The sequence below is a fragment of the Saccostrea cucullata genome, unplaced genomic scaffold (genome assembly GCF_032062105.1).
Source record: "Saccostrea cucullata isolate Sc308-1 unplaced genomic scaffold, CSIRO_AGI_Scuc_v1 ctg4209, whole genome shotgun sequence".
Taxonomy (NCBI): domain Eukaryota; kingdom Metazoa; phylum Mollusca; class Bivalvia; order Ostreida; family Ostreidae; genus Saccostrea; species Saccostrea cuccullata.
Window position 1 is genome coordinate 18,896 of NW_026918583.1, and position 12,318 is coordinate 31,213.

The window sequence follows — 12,318 nt, forward strand, 5'->3', positions numbered from 1 at the left end:
TGTAGGAAACCTGATTTATTTAAGGAATCACTGTCTAGTTAGGAAAGTATGCCAGGCGATCAACAATAGTGGGAAACATGGGATAATTTTCATATTGGGGGAAGCCCGTTATGCTAAAATTATCCCATGTTTCCCACTATTGTTGATGTCTCTGGCATACTCTCCTGACTAGACAGTGATTCCTTATATTTCCATTTGATTGTGAAATAAAATTGTAGATTTAGACTTTAAAAATGTAGATTAATAGATTTAAATAACAAGAGGACTTCCATGCCAATTTAAATAGTCCTCGCCCACTGACGTCAAACACAAAGTCAGCCGCACGAGATTTACATGCATATTTGGCCTCCTTAGCGTCAGACACAGAGACAGATGCGCACGAGATTTGCATGCGTATTAGGCCTCCTTAGCTCCTGACCTATCGTCCTGCCTAATTTATATTCCGACAGAATTATCAAGAAATAAACTCCCCCTAACTTTCAAAGAGTTATCACAGAGAACAAAATTAGAAATGGAAATATATTCTTTTTTTTTTTTTAATTATTCGTACTTCTCAATCTATCATGTTCAAATTACATGTATTTATTTTTTACATTAAACATTAAAACCTTATTTGTCAGCCAGTCTGTCCATCTGTCACGAGAACTTTAAACTTAATAATAATATTGAATGAGTTGAAATAGGACTTTGATATTTCACATGTGCATTATTAATGTGACATCTGATTTTCAAATATACTGTGATTTTTTACCCTGTGACCTTGATCTTGGAACTTGACCGACTTAAAAAAAATAACATTACTTTAAATTTAATATAACTTTTGAAAGCTTCCATTTTATAAAAATGTATTAACTGTGACAACACCTTTTAAAATTCACTGATTTTTTACCCTTTGACCTGCTTTTCAAAAACATTAACAATACTCATACCTTTTGACTGAGAAGAGATAGGGCTTTTATTTTATCCCTATGAATTACCTATAACAACTCCTTTCTAAATAAACTGACTTTTGACAACTTGACCTTGAGGCTTGATCATAACTTTTTAATGAGGAGAGATAGGGCTTTCATATTACACAAATATCACAATGTTATGTACGTAACGGTTGTAACCTGTGATAAAATCACATCAAATACTAGTATATCATGAACTTTGACCCTGAAGTTTATCCGGCTATTCCAAAATTTAAACATTGCTTAAAATTGACCATAACTTTTTACACAGTCATGTATATTAGCTGTGACAAGGCTTATCTTGAAAAAAGGTATGGCTTAAATCATGGAGAGTGTGTTACGGCCTTGAATCAAGGTCATTTAGGATAAGATATTTTGACTGGATGCATTGTTTGAAAAAAAACGTGTAAATTTGTCAATACAGTAGCACATAAATGGGATATGCTCATCACCAGCTTGTGTCATGGTGTGACCCAAGGTCATTTTGACAAGGTCAAGGTCGCAAACATTCCTTTACTATCATTTTTTTAATAGTAAAACATAAGATGATATCTACTCTTAAAAGATTGCTTTATCATTAGAACGTGGCATGACCTTGACTCAAGGTCATTTCTCTCTGTCCATAGCTCCGACGGAAGACCTACTCGTTGCTTTGCAACGAGCTCGGCTCTAGTTTTTTGTATTTTTTTCAAAGAAAACGAAAAAAAATTCATTACATCCAAATTAAGTGCTTCACGTAAAAATTTTTCTGTAAATGAATGCATTACATGAATACCTTATAAAATATGTAAAGAAAGTCTGGTTAGACTTTTTAATTTTTTTTTTTATAAAAAATTACTTATGAAAATAAAACACATTATTTGTGAATATTTTTGAAACATATGGTTAAAAACACCACAAATCTAGTCATATTGAGGACAACATGTTTGTCAATCATATTTTTAAAAGAAATTGAAACGAAATTGAGAAATTTTAGAAAAATTAATTTTTTTAATATTTGGACCTAACCCGATCAAAATTAAACTGATCCCGATCAAAATTAACACAAAATGAATAAAATGCTAATTTTTTGCCTCTTCAAGTATTTACAATGAAGAAATCTATTTTATTGTCAGGTTCTATAATGTTTTATCCCTTTTAACACCTCATCAGACTAGTGTTTTTAGGAAAATGCAATTTATTTCCAATAATTGTACAATTATGGTCGTAATCGGTTTAATTTTTCTCGGGATTGGCCAAAATTAAAAAAAAATATTTTCTCTAAAATTTCTCAACTTCGTTTCAATTTCTTTTATGAATATGATTTATGAACATGTTCTCCCCAGTTGTGGCTTGTTTTAAGAAGATTTTAATCACAAGTTTAAAAAATATTCACAAATTATGTGTTTTATTTTCATAAATAATTTTTTATAAAAAAAATTTAAACGTATAACCAGACTTTCTTAACATATTTTATTAGGTATTCATGTGATGCATTCATTTACAGCAAAAATTTCACAAGAAAGCATTTATTAATATGGATGTAATGAATTTTTTTTTCGTTTTCTTTGAAAAATTACAAAAAAATTCATGTAAAATAAATAAGAGCTTATGTCGGCCTTTCAATGCTGAAACCATTGTTTAAAAAGGTTGATTCAGAGATCAATGAAATAAAAAGTTGGTGTGGCATTCCTCCTTAAATATTTTTGAGAGGGGGAGACCTATAGAGATTGAAATAAGAAGTAAGGACTGTATTTCAACCAAATGAAATTATTTCTTTAGCTGTTCTTCATTAAAGTGATTCTCCTTATGTCCTTTCTAATTTTGCTACAGAATTACTCATTTCAGAACAAAGAAAAAACAAATTAAAAATTATTAAGGGTTGAATATTAAATATGGTCCCAGTTTGTCATAATAGTTAGAAGTATTCTAACAACCCTTGTAAATGCCGTTTTACCAATATTTGAAAATGCAAAGGTGCAGATCATCCCCATTCAGAAGCAAAACATTTTTTTCAAGTGATAGGAATGGGAACACACTAGTGTTGTAAATATCTGATCATGTTGAACATTTTCAGAAACAGATCCTTGAGGGAACCAGTAACAATAGTTACTTTGTTTGGCGGAAATTGATTTTTGAATTTGATTTAGCGCATTTCTTAATGTTTTTATTAATCTATAATTGACTGCCGTCATGAGAAAAGAGCCCTTATCGTTTATGTGTTTATGTATATGACATTTAGCTTGTACATGAAAAAGGGGAAATTATACACCACTAAATGTAATATTTTAACAGTAGACATAGCGTCAGGTAGTGTTTTAGCTATTTGAACGCAGATTGCTTTTAATTTAAAAAAACTCAAAAAATTGCGAGTTGATATAGTTTTTTTATTATTAATTTGAAAAATAAACTATCAATCACATAAATGTTAGCTCAAAAACAACTAAAGGCCTAATGGAACTTATTGTCTGAAGTTATCTGATAAAAGACAATGCAAAATATAACATTAGATTTAATGTAAGATACCAACAACATTGTTAACATGGATGAACATATTCCCAATTCACAGACCTGTTTCTTTTGTAAACTGTTGACATTGTACAATAAAAATTTGACATAAATATTTCTTATGATCACATCATATATCACATTAAAGCTAGTTTTTCTCAAATAGAAATGATTTTAACAATATAACTTTTTTTCCTGAATCACACTAATGAATTGTTTCTCCACCAATATCAAGAGCCTTTGAGTTGTTTTAGATTTTCTGTAAAAGAGAGAAAAAGTACCATGATAATTTTCTTTTGTTGAAAAATACAATGTGACGTTGTTCATTCCTAAATCAAAAATAATATTACAAACATAAGTAAATAAATATATACTGAAAAATGTAATAAACCCTCCAATAATGACTGTATATTTTCTAAAGATTAACCTATAACACAGCTGTATATTTTCTAAAGACTTACATATAACACAGTTGCATATTTTCTTTAGAGACTCTCAATACCAATAACACAGCTGTAAATTTTCTGTAGGGAATCTTTATTGTTATAGATATACCAATAATACAGTGACTGTTATAAATTTTCTGTGGAGAATTTTAACTGTTATAGACTTAAGTACATGTATAACACAGCTGTGTATTTTCTGTAGAGAATCTTAATTGAATAAAATTACCTATAACCGTGTTGTATATTTTCTGTAGAGCCACTTTCGTGTTCATATTCTTTCTGTTTCCATAGGATATAGGAAGTTCATAATCCGGACCATACGACATAAAATACTGAAATTAGTGAAATTAAGAATTCTAATTCTCTTAATTTAATAAAACATGTACCAAATAGATGATCAATACCTGTTTTGGATGACTGATTAAATAAATTGTGATCCTACTTTGTCCAATGTCATTCTGTACATTCATTACTTTTACTCACTTCACACAGTTAAACAACGAATTACATGTAACTTTGAGATAAAGATAATTTTAGAACTTTCTGAATAATCTCCTTATCAGTACATTTATAATGACAAACTTAGTATTTACTATTAAAAAAATCACATTTCCTATTTAGAAAATATGTTTAAATTTTGAAACAAATAAAAATTACATTGTGCACCATTCTCTATTTTGAATAAGATAATATGGCTTGATAGCTTCCCATGATATATATGGTTGGCATTTTCTTTGATGACCACAATTTCCCTTATGTGTTTTCATAGTTTTGTGTTGAAACAATTTTGACCACTTTAAAAACTACTTGAATTTTCAGCTTTTTCTGTTTGTTTCCAAAAATAAATTTATGCAAAAAAAATTCAACATATCAAATGAAAACATGTTTCAGTATAGTAGCAGAGTCAGACCTTACCTTGTTATCTGGGATTTCTTGAGGGAGTTTCCGTCCACAAATGACCGCAGTTAGATGGGCCCAACATCTGGCTGTGTTAGCATTGTGGTAACCTCCTAAACATTTCAAATATATTATAATAGTGATGGTATATTTCTGTCTTTAATCTAAAACCATAACTAGTTCCACTGAAAATTACCATTCTAGAATTAAGTTTTGGAGTTCACAATTTTCATTTCAATAAGATTACTCAAAATAAGAAAATGTCTTAAAATCCTGACAATGAAAGTGAAAGTTTGATTTCTTTTGTCTTGGATTGAAAAACAATTGCATAAGACGGAATAATGATACAAAACTATTTCACATTTGTCTTAATTGTGTTTTCATTCTCAAACTGTAGCCTTATTTTCCCTTTCGGATACAGTGAGGTCTAACCGAGAAGAAACTTTTGAGTTATCTGTAAGTGAGATTTTGAGAAACTGAGCATAAAATACTGTAAAATATTGATATTTCCAAAATCACTTTGACACACCAATGGTATTCAAGATATCCATGTTCAAGTTCTCCTGTATCTATATACAATTTTATACAGTGTACATTGTAAGCACTATGTATTTCAATCTCACCTCCTCCTAATACAAGTGTAGGCAGCTTCCACTGTAGAAGGAACTGTAGACACCGGCCATACGCCGTGTGAGTGAGATTAAAGGAGTCCATAGGGTCACCACTGAGTCCGTCAGCCCCACACTGACACACCACGGCCTGGGGTACAAACACTTCATGGACCTTGTGTAGGACTCTGGGAAAGAAATAACTAGATTTATTTACTATTTATATCAAATAAGAATTATTTTACACTGAATTGCATAAGAGAGAAATCTACCCCCACCACTCTAACAATACATCCAGGTAACATGGACAACCATTTTTATATCAAAATATGTCTGATAGTATAACGATATACCAGAATTAGAACATAACTGTCATCCTAATTTTTTAATGGATAGAATAAAAGGCAGACAGACAAATTGATTAACATAGTCATTTGAGGAAACCCTTTTACTGTATACAGGGAAATATTTTGCCCCCATTTAATTTTTGCAACTTTGGCCCTAGTCTGGCATAGGCAAATTTAAACAGGGCTACTTCAAAGTAAATTGTATACATGTAATATCTTAAACAAAAATCTTTCTGGGCGAATTTAAAACAGGGCAAACTTGTTTTCAGTTGTGAAAGGGTAAAAATAACCCTGTACACAGTATTTATGTCTTCTAAAAGCTGTTGCTAAGATAAACCTACCTTATTATAATAAGCAATGTTCAGTATACTACAATCATTATGATACAAAAGTTATTTTAGAGATTTATCTCTTTTACCTGCACACCAAGGGAACAAACTCTTCATCTCTCATACCGTCCAATAGTGGAATGTTAACAGTGCATCCCTTTCCTTTGCCCATTCCAGTGTCATTTAACCCTCCAGATCCTATACAGATGTTAAATAATAAACAATTAATTAAACAATTTAAAAAAAATGCCTTCAAAGTTCAAAAAGTAGGTCACAGTGACCTACTTTTAGATAAATATGTTTTAAGGCCTCTAGATGTATCAACCTACAAGATTTGGTGATTCTAAATCTCTCAGTTTTCGAAATAATGGGATTAAATGTTTTGGAGAAGATAAGCCATAAAATTCAACAAGAGGCCCAGGGGCCACAGCACTCACCTGACCACATCAGGCTTGAATTTAACCCCCCACCAGGCATTCATCATTTGAACAAACTAGAATCTACACTACCTGAGGATCATTCCATAAAAATATCACTTATCATAGCTTTGAAGTACTTGAAAAGAAAATTTTTAATTAGAGGTTTCCCTATATATCCCTATGTAAAACTTGGGTTGACCATTTTGGCCCCACCCTAGCCCCGGGGGTCACGATTTGAACAAACTTGAATTTACACCACCCGAGGATGCTTCTACATGAGTTTCATCTTTCCTTGCCCAGTGATTCTGGAGAAGAAGATTTTTAAAGATTTTTCCTATATATCCCTATATAAAACTTTGGTCGGCCATTTTGGCCCTACCCTAGCCCCGGGGGTCATGATTTGAACAAACTTGAATCTACACTACCTGAGGATGATTCCACATGAGTTTCATCTTTTCTGGCTCAGTGGTTCATAAGAAGATATTTTAAAAATGCCATTAATTTCTCTCTAATTCATATTTATTAATTATCTCCCCTTGGAAAAGGGCGTAGCCCTTTATTTCAACAAACTTGAATCCCCTTCACCCAAGGATACTTTGTGCCAAGTTTCAATGAAATTGGCCCAGCGGTTCTTGAGAAGAAGTCAAAAATGTGAAAAGTTTACGACGACAATAACAACGACAACGACGACAGACAACGGACAAATTTTGATCGGAAAAGTTCATTTGAGCCTTCGACTCAGGTGAACTTAAAAGTAGGTCATGATGACCTACTTTTAAGTTGATGTTTTTTGTGGACCCAAGATGCACCAACCGACAAAGTTTTATGATCATAGGCCTTAAAGTGTCCAAAATATGCCTCCAAATCAATTTGAAAACAAAAGCCCATAAAATTTAAAAAGTAGGTCACCGTGACCTACTTTTGTATTAACATGATGTCAAGTCCTGAGATGTATCAACTTAAAAGATTTGATGATCCTAGTCTTTTTAGTGAGCAAAATATCAAAGTTTTTAATAAGTGTAAATTTAGGTCAACTTTGAAGTGACCTTGAGACCATGCCCTTTGCCCCAGCTGGGTAATGCCTTGAACAATTTTAAATCTTCAACATATCTGAACCCGTGTATGTACGTTGGGTGAAAATCTGCCTGGTGGTTCTTGATAGGAAGATTTTTTAGCAACCAGTACTTTTGGTTTTATTTTCGTGATTATCTCCCCTTGTTTAAGGGTCCCACCCCTAATTTTAGTATTATTGGTAGCCCTTGGACCATGGATACCCTGTGACAAATTTGACAATAATTGGCCAAGGGGTTCTTGAGTTATGGCCCATATTCTAAAAAGTTAACGCATACCGCTCAACGCACACTGCACATATGGACATATATAGCATTAGCTCTTTGAGCCTTTGGCTCAGAAGAGCTAAAAACTTGAGCATTCCTACAAATTTCTTGGATTTAGCAAGGATATTTTGAGCCAGTAAAATGCCTATGACACAAACCTGGGAAGAATCCCGGGGAATGTTTGTGAACTGATACTGTCATCACCCTGGATGATGTACAAAATGCTTCCTCCACACCTGTTAAAAAAAGATTGAGAAAAGTTAAAAGAATATAAATAAACAAACAAATGTAAGCAAAGATAGAAATCACCAACACAGGGATAAATGAGGAATTTTAACATCAGTTTGGAATGTTTGACAAACATAGATTTCAAATTTGAGAATAATGTTTCATAAAAACAACTGAAGAATCTATCAAATTGTGATGAAAAAAACATTCTGACCTTTTTCCAAACATGCTCTTTTCTATAGATGTAGTTAATGAAAATTCAGAGAGAATCAGAATAAGTAAGTAATACACTAACCATCTCCATGATGTACATCTAGGTCAATGTATAGAACTCTCTCAAACTTCTTTCTCATTTTTAAGATGGCAAGAACAATGTCATTGACGTAACAAAATCCCGATGCTGTGTGTCTGAAAAATAAATGTTTACCAAGTTTTCTCAACCCATATATCAATACATGGTTATGTACAAAGTTCATGTCACACCAAAGGCATGTACAAGGCAAGGGAGAACTGTCTTAAGGATTAATATTCAATATTTTGACCTTTTTCTCAATAACCCAGGCCCTAAATTCCACACTCTATGTGATGGCTAACAGAATGAGACCTTGTGACTTTTAATGCGAAGACCTTCTGAATTATAATATCTTGCAGAGTAGGGACTCTGAGTTGATTCTTACATCATGGACTCGAATCCCATTGGGGGACGCAGAGGAAAGTCCTTCGGATGGGACCGTATTTTAAAAAAAAAAGTCCAGTGTCACAGAATGTGCTCACACGAAAAAGATCCATCAAGCTTGGTGGCCCTGCATGCCTAGCAGAGAAAAAAAAGTACATCTCTTCCTGCAAAGCATGACATCTCCATATGAGTGAAAAATTCTCAAGAAGGATGCTAAACAACAAACAAACAAATCATATGACTTATCAATTTCCCACTTTTAAAATTCACAAAAACACTACATAAAACAGCTCCATCTTCTGTGTATTTACCTCTTAGCGTGGTGCCATCCCCCACACCAGTTGACCGCCACTTGACTCCGTCCCTCCAGCAGACATTCAGCCGCCCTTAGTGACGCCCCACTGGTTAATGAAGCGTATGTGTAAACGTGACGATTGATCGGGCAATCATAGGCTACAATAGGAGGAAAATCATAGTCAAAGAAGTGTATTTTAAAAGTTAAATTAAATACTAGTAATGCTAAGCCCTTTAATTTTCCTAATTTCTGTTTTTAGTCAATTTAGACAAAATAATCTTTCAAAAGTCAAAAGATAATAAAATACAAGACTTGACAGTTCCAATATACATATACATGTACTTTCCAAAACAACAATAAAGATATGTTTCTATAAACACTCAGGTGTGAAGCTAAAAATCATCAATCTTAAAAATTAAATGACGATTTTTAGTTGTATAAAATTTAGTTTCTGAAATGACTGAAATTCATCATTCTTTAGAATATTTGTATACTAAAGGATGATGTGACATAACTGCTATCTGGGGCCCCTTTTTCCATGACGAATTATATTTAAAAGCCTAGGTTTTCAACCGTACGGTTTTCCTCAGTTAAGTTTGGTGTGGGGTGGAGCTTAATCGAAGCAGCTGAGAAGCCCCGAGGGAACGACGCTGGCTTGTGATTACTACCTATATACACAGGATGTTACCTGAGTGTATTACCCGTATGCGTTTTCCTACAACTTTGTAAACTGAGGCCGTTTTTTTCTCTCATGTTTAGCCCATAAATTAAAATGTGAAATAAAGCATTTTTTGAAGCAGACAGAATCCTTCTCAATTTCTTTCTTTCAAAATAATTGATATTTTTTATAATTCGACAATTCTAATATACAGTGTGTTTCTCAATGAAGTATAACGAAAAAACATTTAGCACCAAAATCTGCCGTTGTAATCTGGCGACAAAAAGGAAAGTAATTCAAATTACATGTTGTCTTCATAAAACGAAAGAAGAAAGTGAATCATAAAACAGTCTCTCAGTAAATAAAAATGAAACTTAGAAACGATGTTTTGAGAATAAAATGTTGAAGTTGAAATATTATTGTCTACATAAATATCTTTTTAAGATAAAGCCTACTTGATTTTTCCATAACGCCGATGGTAGAGAGTGCGTCAACATGTCTCGAAGTAAAGCAACACGTACAAGTTTGTCTTATTTAAATAAACAGAAATTCGCGTGATTCATGAACAATATTACAATGTTGTCATACTTGTTTTAAAGAATAATTTTTATTTAATTCCATATTTTAGCTTCAAACACAGGTAGGTTTATTTTATTAATCATGTTAATTAATGGAGGAATAAATGTACATTTGCTCATGTTTTGACACGGAAATTAGAAATATCGATTGTAATCGTGATATGAAATCCTCCCTTTTAAAATTAAATTTATATAATATATATTATATAGCAATGATTTTTCTTGTCATTTATTTAATTATTTGACAGATGCATTATATTTATGACATATTCTTATGAATTGAAAAAGAAAATTGCTGATTGCTTCTTTATCACGTTGGCATGTGCGGTAGGCATCAAAAGCCTTAAAGTTAATTCGATGGTCGGTATGATCTCCAGACAGGTACACAAGATATACACAACAGCAGCAAACTAAATGTCAATCAAATCAAAGTATCCAATCCCAGGCTTAATTTCAGATGATTGACAGGGGTATTAAGACCAGGTAAATTTGAAGGAGGTGCTTATTTCCTCCCCCTTTAATCTACAACGATGTTGGTAGTTTTCAAACATGAGTGAATAAATACGACACCTTTTGAATAGTTTCATTAGTTCAGGCACATTTTAATTACAAGGAATACTGCATTATCTTTGTTTTTTTAGACCCTACCACAGCTAAATTCGGCCAGGTTTGTGCAAATATATTCTTTTATGAGAAGAGAATGGACGAGTCTTAGTACAATAGAGGGGTATGCGTGTCCGAGAAGACCTTATATGGCTATTGTTATTATTTCGCACTTAGTCATTGTCCAATCCGATGACAGAACAACAAAACATGCTGGTTTTCTACGTTTACATTTTATCGCACACATGTGGTTTAGGTCAATCTACCTGTTATCTTTTTCTACATTTCAAACTTTTATAATGATCAGCCAATGCTGTTCATACTTAATAATACGCATGGATTTTCAGCATTTACGGTTTTTAGGACAAGAAATGCACTTGAAACTTGTATTCAACGATACTCAGGAAAATATACGTGTAGACCTAGCGAATTGCTCACCAAACACGCTACAAAACTTTAAACTAATGTATATCATGTAAATTTTATCAATTGTTTGTAACTGTATATAAATTTTACTGTGCCCTCGGAAATAGTACATATGTAGATCCGTGTCTAATCTGTGACTCAAATGCATAAAAAGATATCGGAAAGCAGTAAAATTTCAAGCATGTTTCCACGTATTTTTGTGGTACTCACTCGTACCGAATTTTATTTAGCTGATTGGTCAGTTAGAAAGTATCGCCTGTGTCCCGATTAGCATATGAATTCATTCTTACGTCAGAAATTCTAGTTCCGTTGATCTGTTTATAATGGGAAAGGCCAACTAGATTTTACGATTTTATAAAAAACAGCATGTGAGCGCAGTTAGGTACAATTTTCTCCTTTCACATATAGGTAGATTTCAATAAAATACAGTGACCAGTCAAAGGAGAAAATTGTACCTACCTGCGCTCGTATATTTTAAGGGCTTCGAAGAGTGGGGTGGGGTTAAAATGCAATGGGAATTGGATGTAAACATGCTACCCCTACCCCAATAAAAGACCTATATCTTTCAAATCACGTTTCTATTTTTGTTAAATATAGTATTCTATAAAGGTACACGTATCAGTGATTAGTTACATACAAAAATTTGAGTTAAATTTAGACATATACGAGGGGCCGCAAGTCACCTCATCCTTTCATTTCAATATGTGAAACTTCTGCAAAGAAAATGAACAGAAACTGCAATAAGTGGAATTTTTCTAAGTACAAGGGGCTCTGACAACAATGGTACGATTAGTAATCAAAACAGAACTTGACCTATATACCGGGTATTCAGCTAATAAATCTGTATACTAAATTTCATTTCAACATGTGGAACCTCTCCGAAGAAAATAAACAGAAACTGCAAATAAGTAAAATTTTTCTAAGTACAAGGGGCATAACTCTTACAGCAATGGTGCGATTGTACCCAAAATAGATTTTGACCTAGATATTCAGCTGATAAATCTGTATACTAAATTTCATTTCAGTATGTG

General features: G+C 32.7%; 1 protein-coding gene across 4 annotated transcripts in view; it reads right to left on the reverse strand.

Moving 5' to 3' along the window:
• Positions 1 to 12,318, reverse strand: part of LOC134268200 (histone deacetylase 8-like) — a 74,401-nt gene that overhangs the window by 13,253 nt on the left and 48,830 nt on the right. For 3 of the 4 annotated variants that reach the window (XM_062750393.1, XM_062750399.1, XM_062750411.1), the window contains 8 exons: positions 9,039 to 9,180; positions 8,347 to 8,459; positions 7,982 to 8,059; positions 6,157 to 6,265; positions 5,407 to 5,579; positions 4,802 to 4,896; positions 4,113 to 4,218; positions 3,299 to 3,699 (listed from right to left, as the gene is read on the reverse strand). In XM_062750393.1, coding sequence (XP_062606377.1) covers positions 3,671 to 3,699; positions 4,113 to 4,218; positions 4,802 to 4,896; positions 5,407 to 5,579; positions 6,157 to 6,265; positions 7,982 to 8,059; positions 8,347 to 8,459; positions 9,039 to 9,180 — 845 coding nt within the window. In that variant the 3' untranslated portion in view covers positions 3,299 to 3,670. Of the gene's footprint in view, positions 1 to 3,298; positions 3,700 to 4,112; positions 4,219 to 4,801; positions 4,897 to 5,406; positions 5,580 to 6,156; positions 6,266 to 7,981; positions 8,060 to 8,346; positions 8,460 to 9,038; positions 9,181 to 12,318 lie in introns of those variants that run through there. The other variant, XM_062750405.1, reaches the window with a different exon arrangement.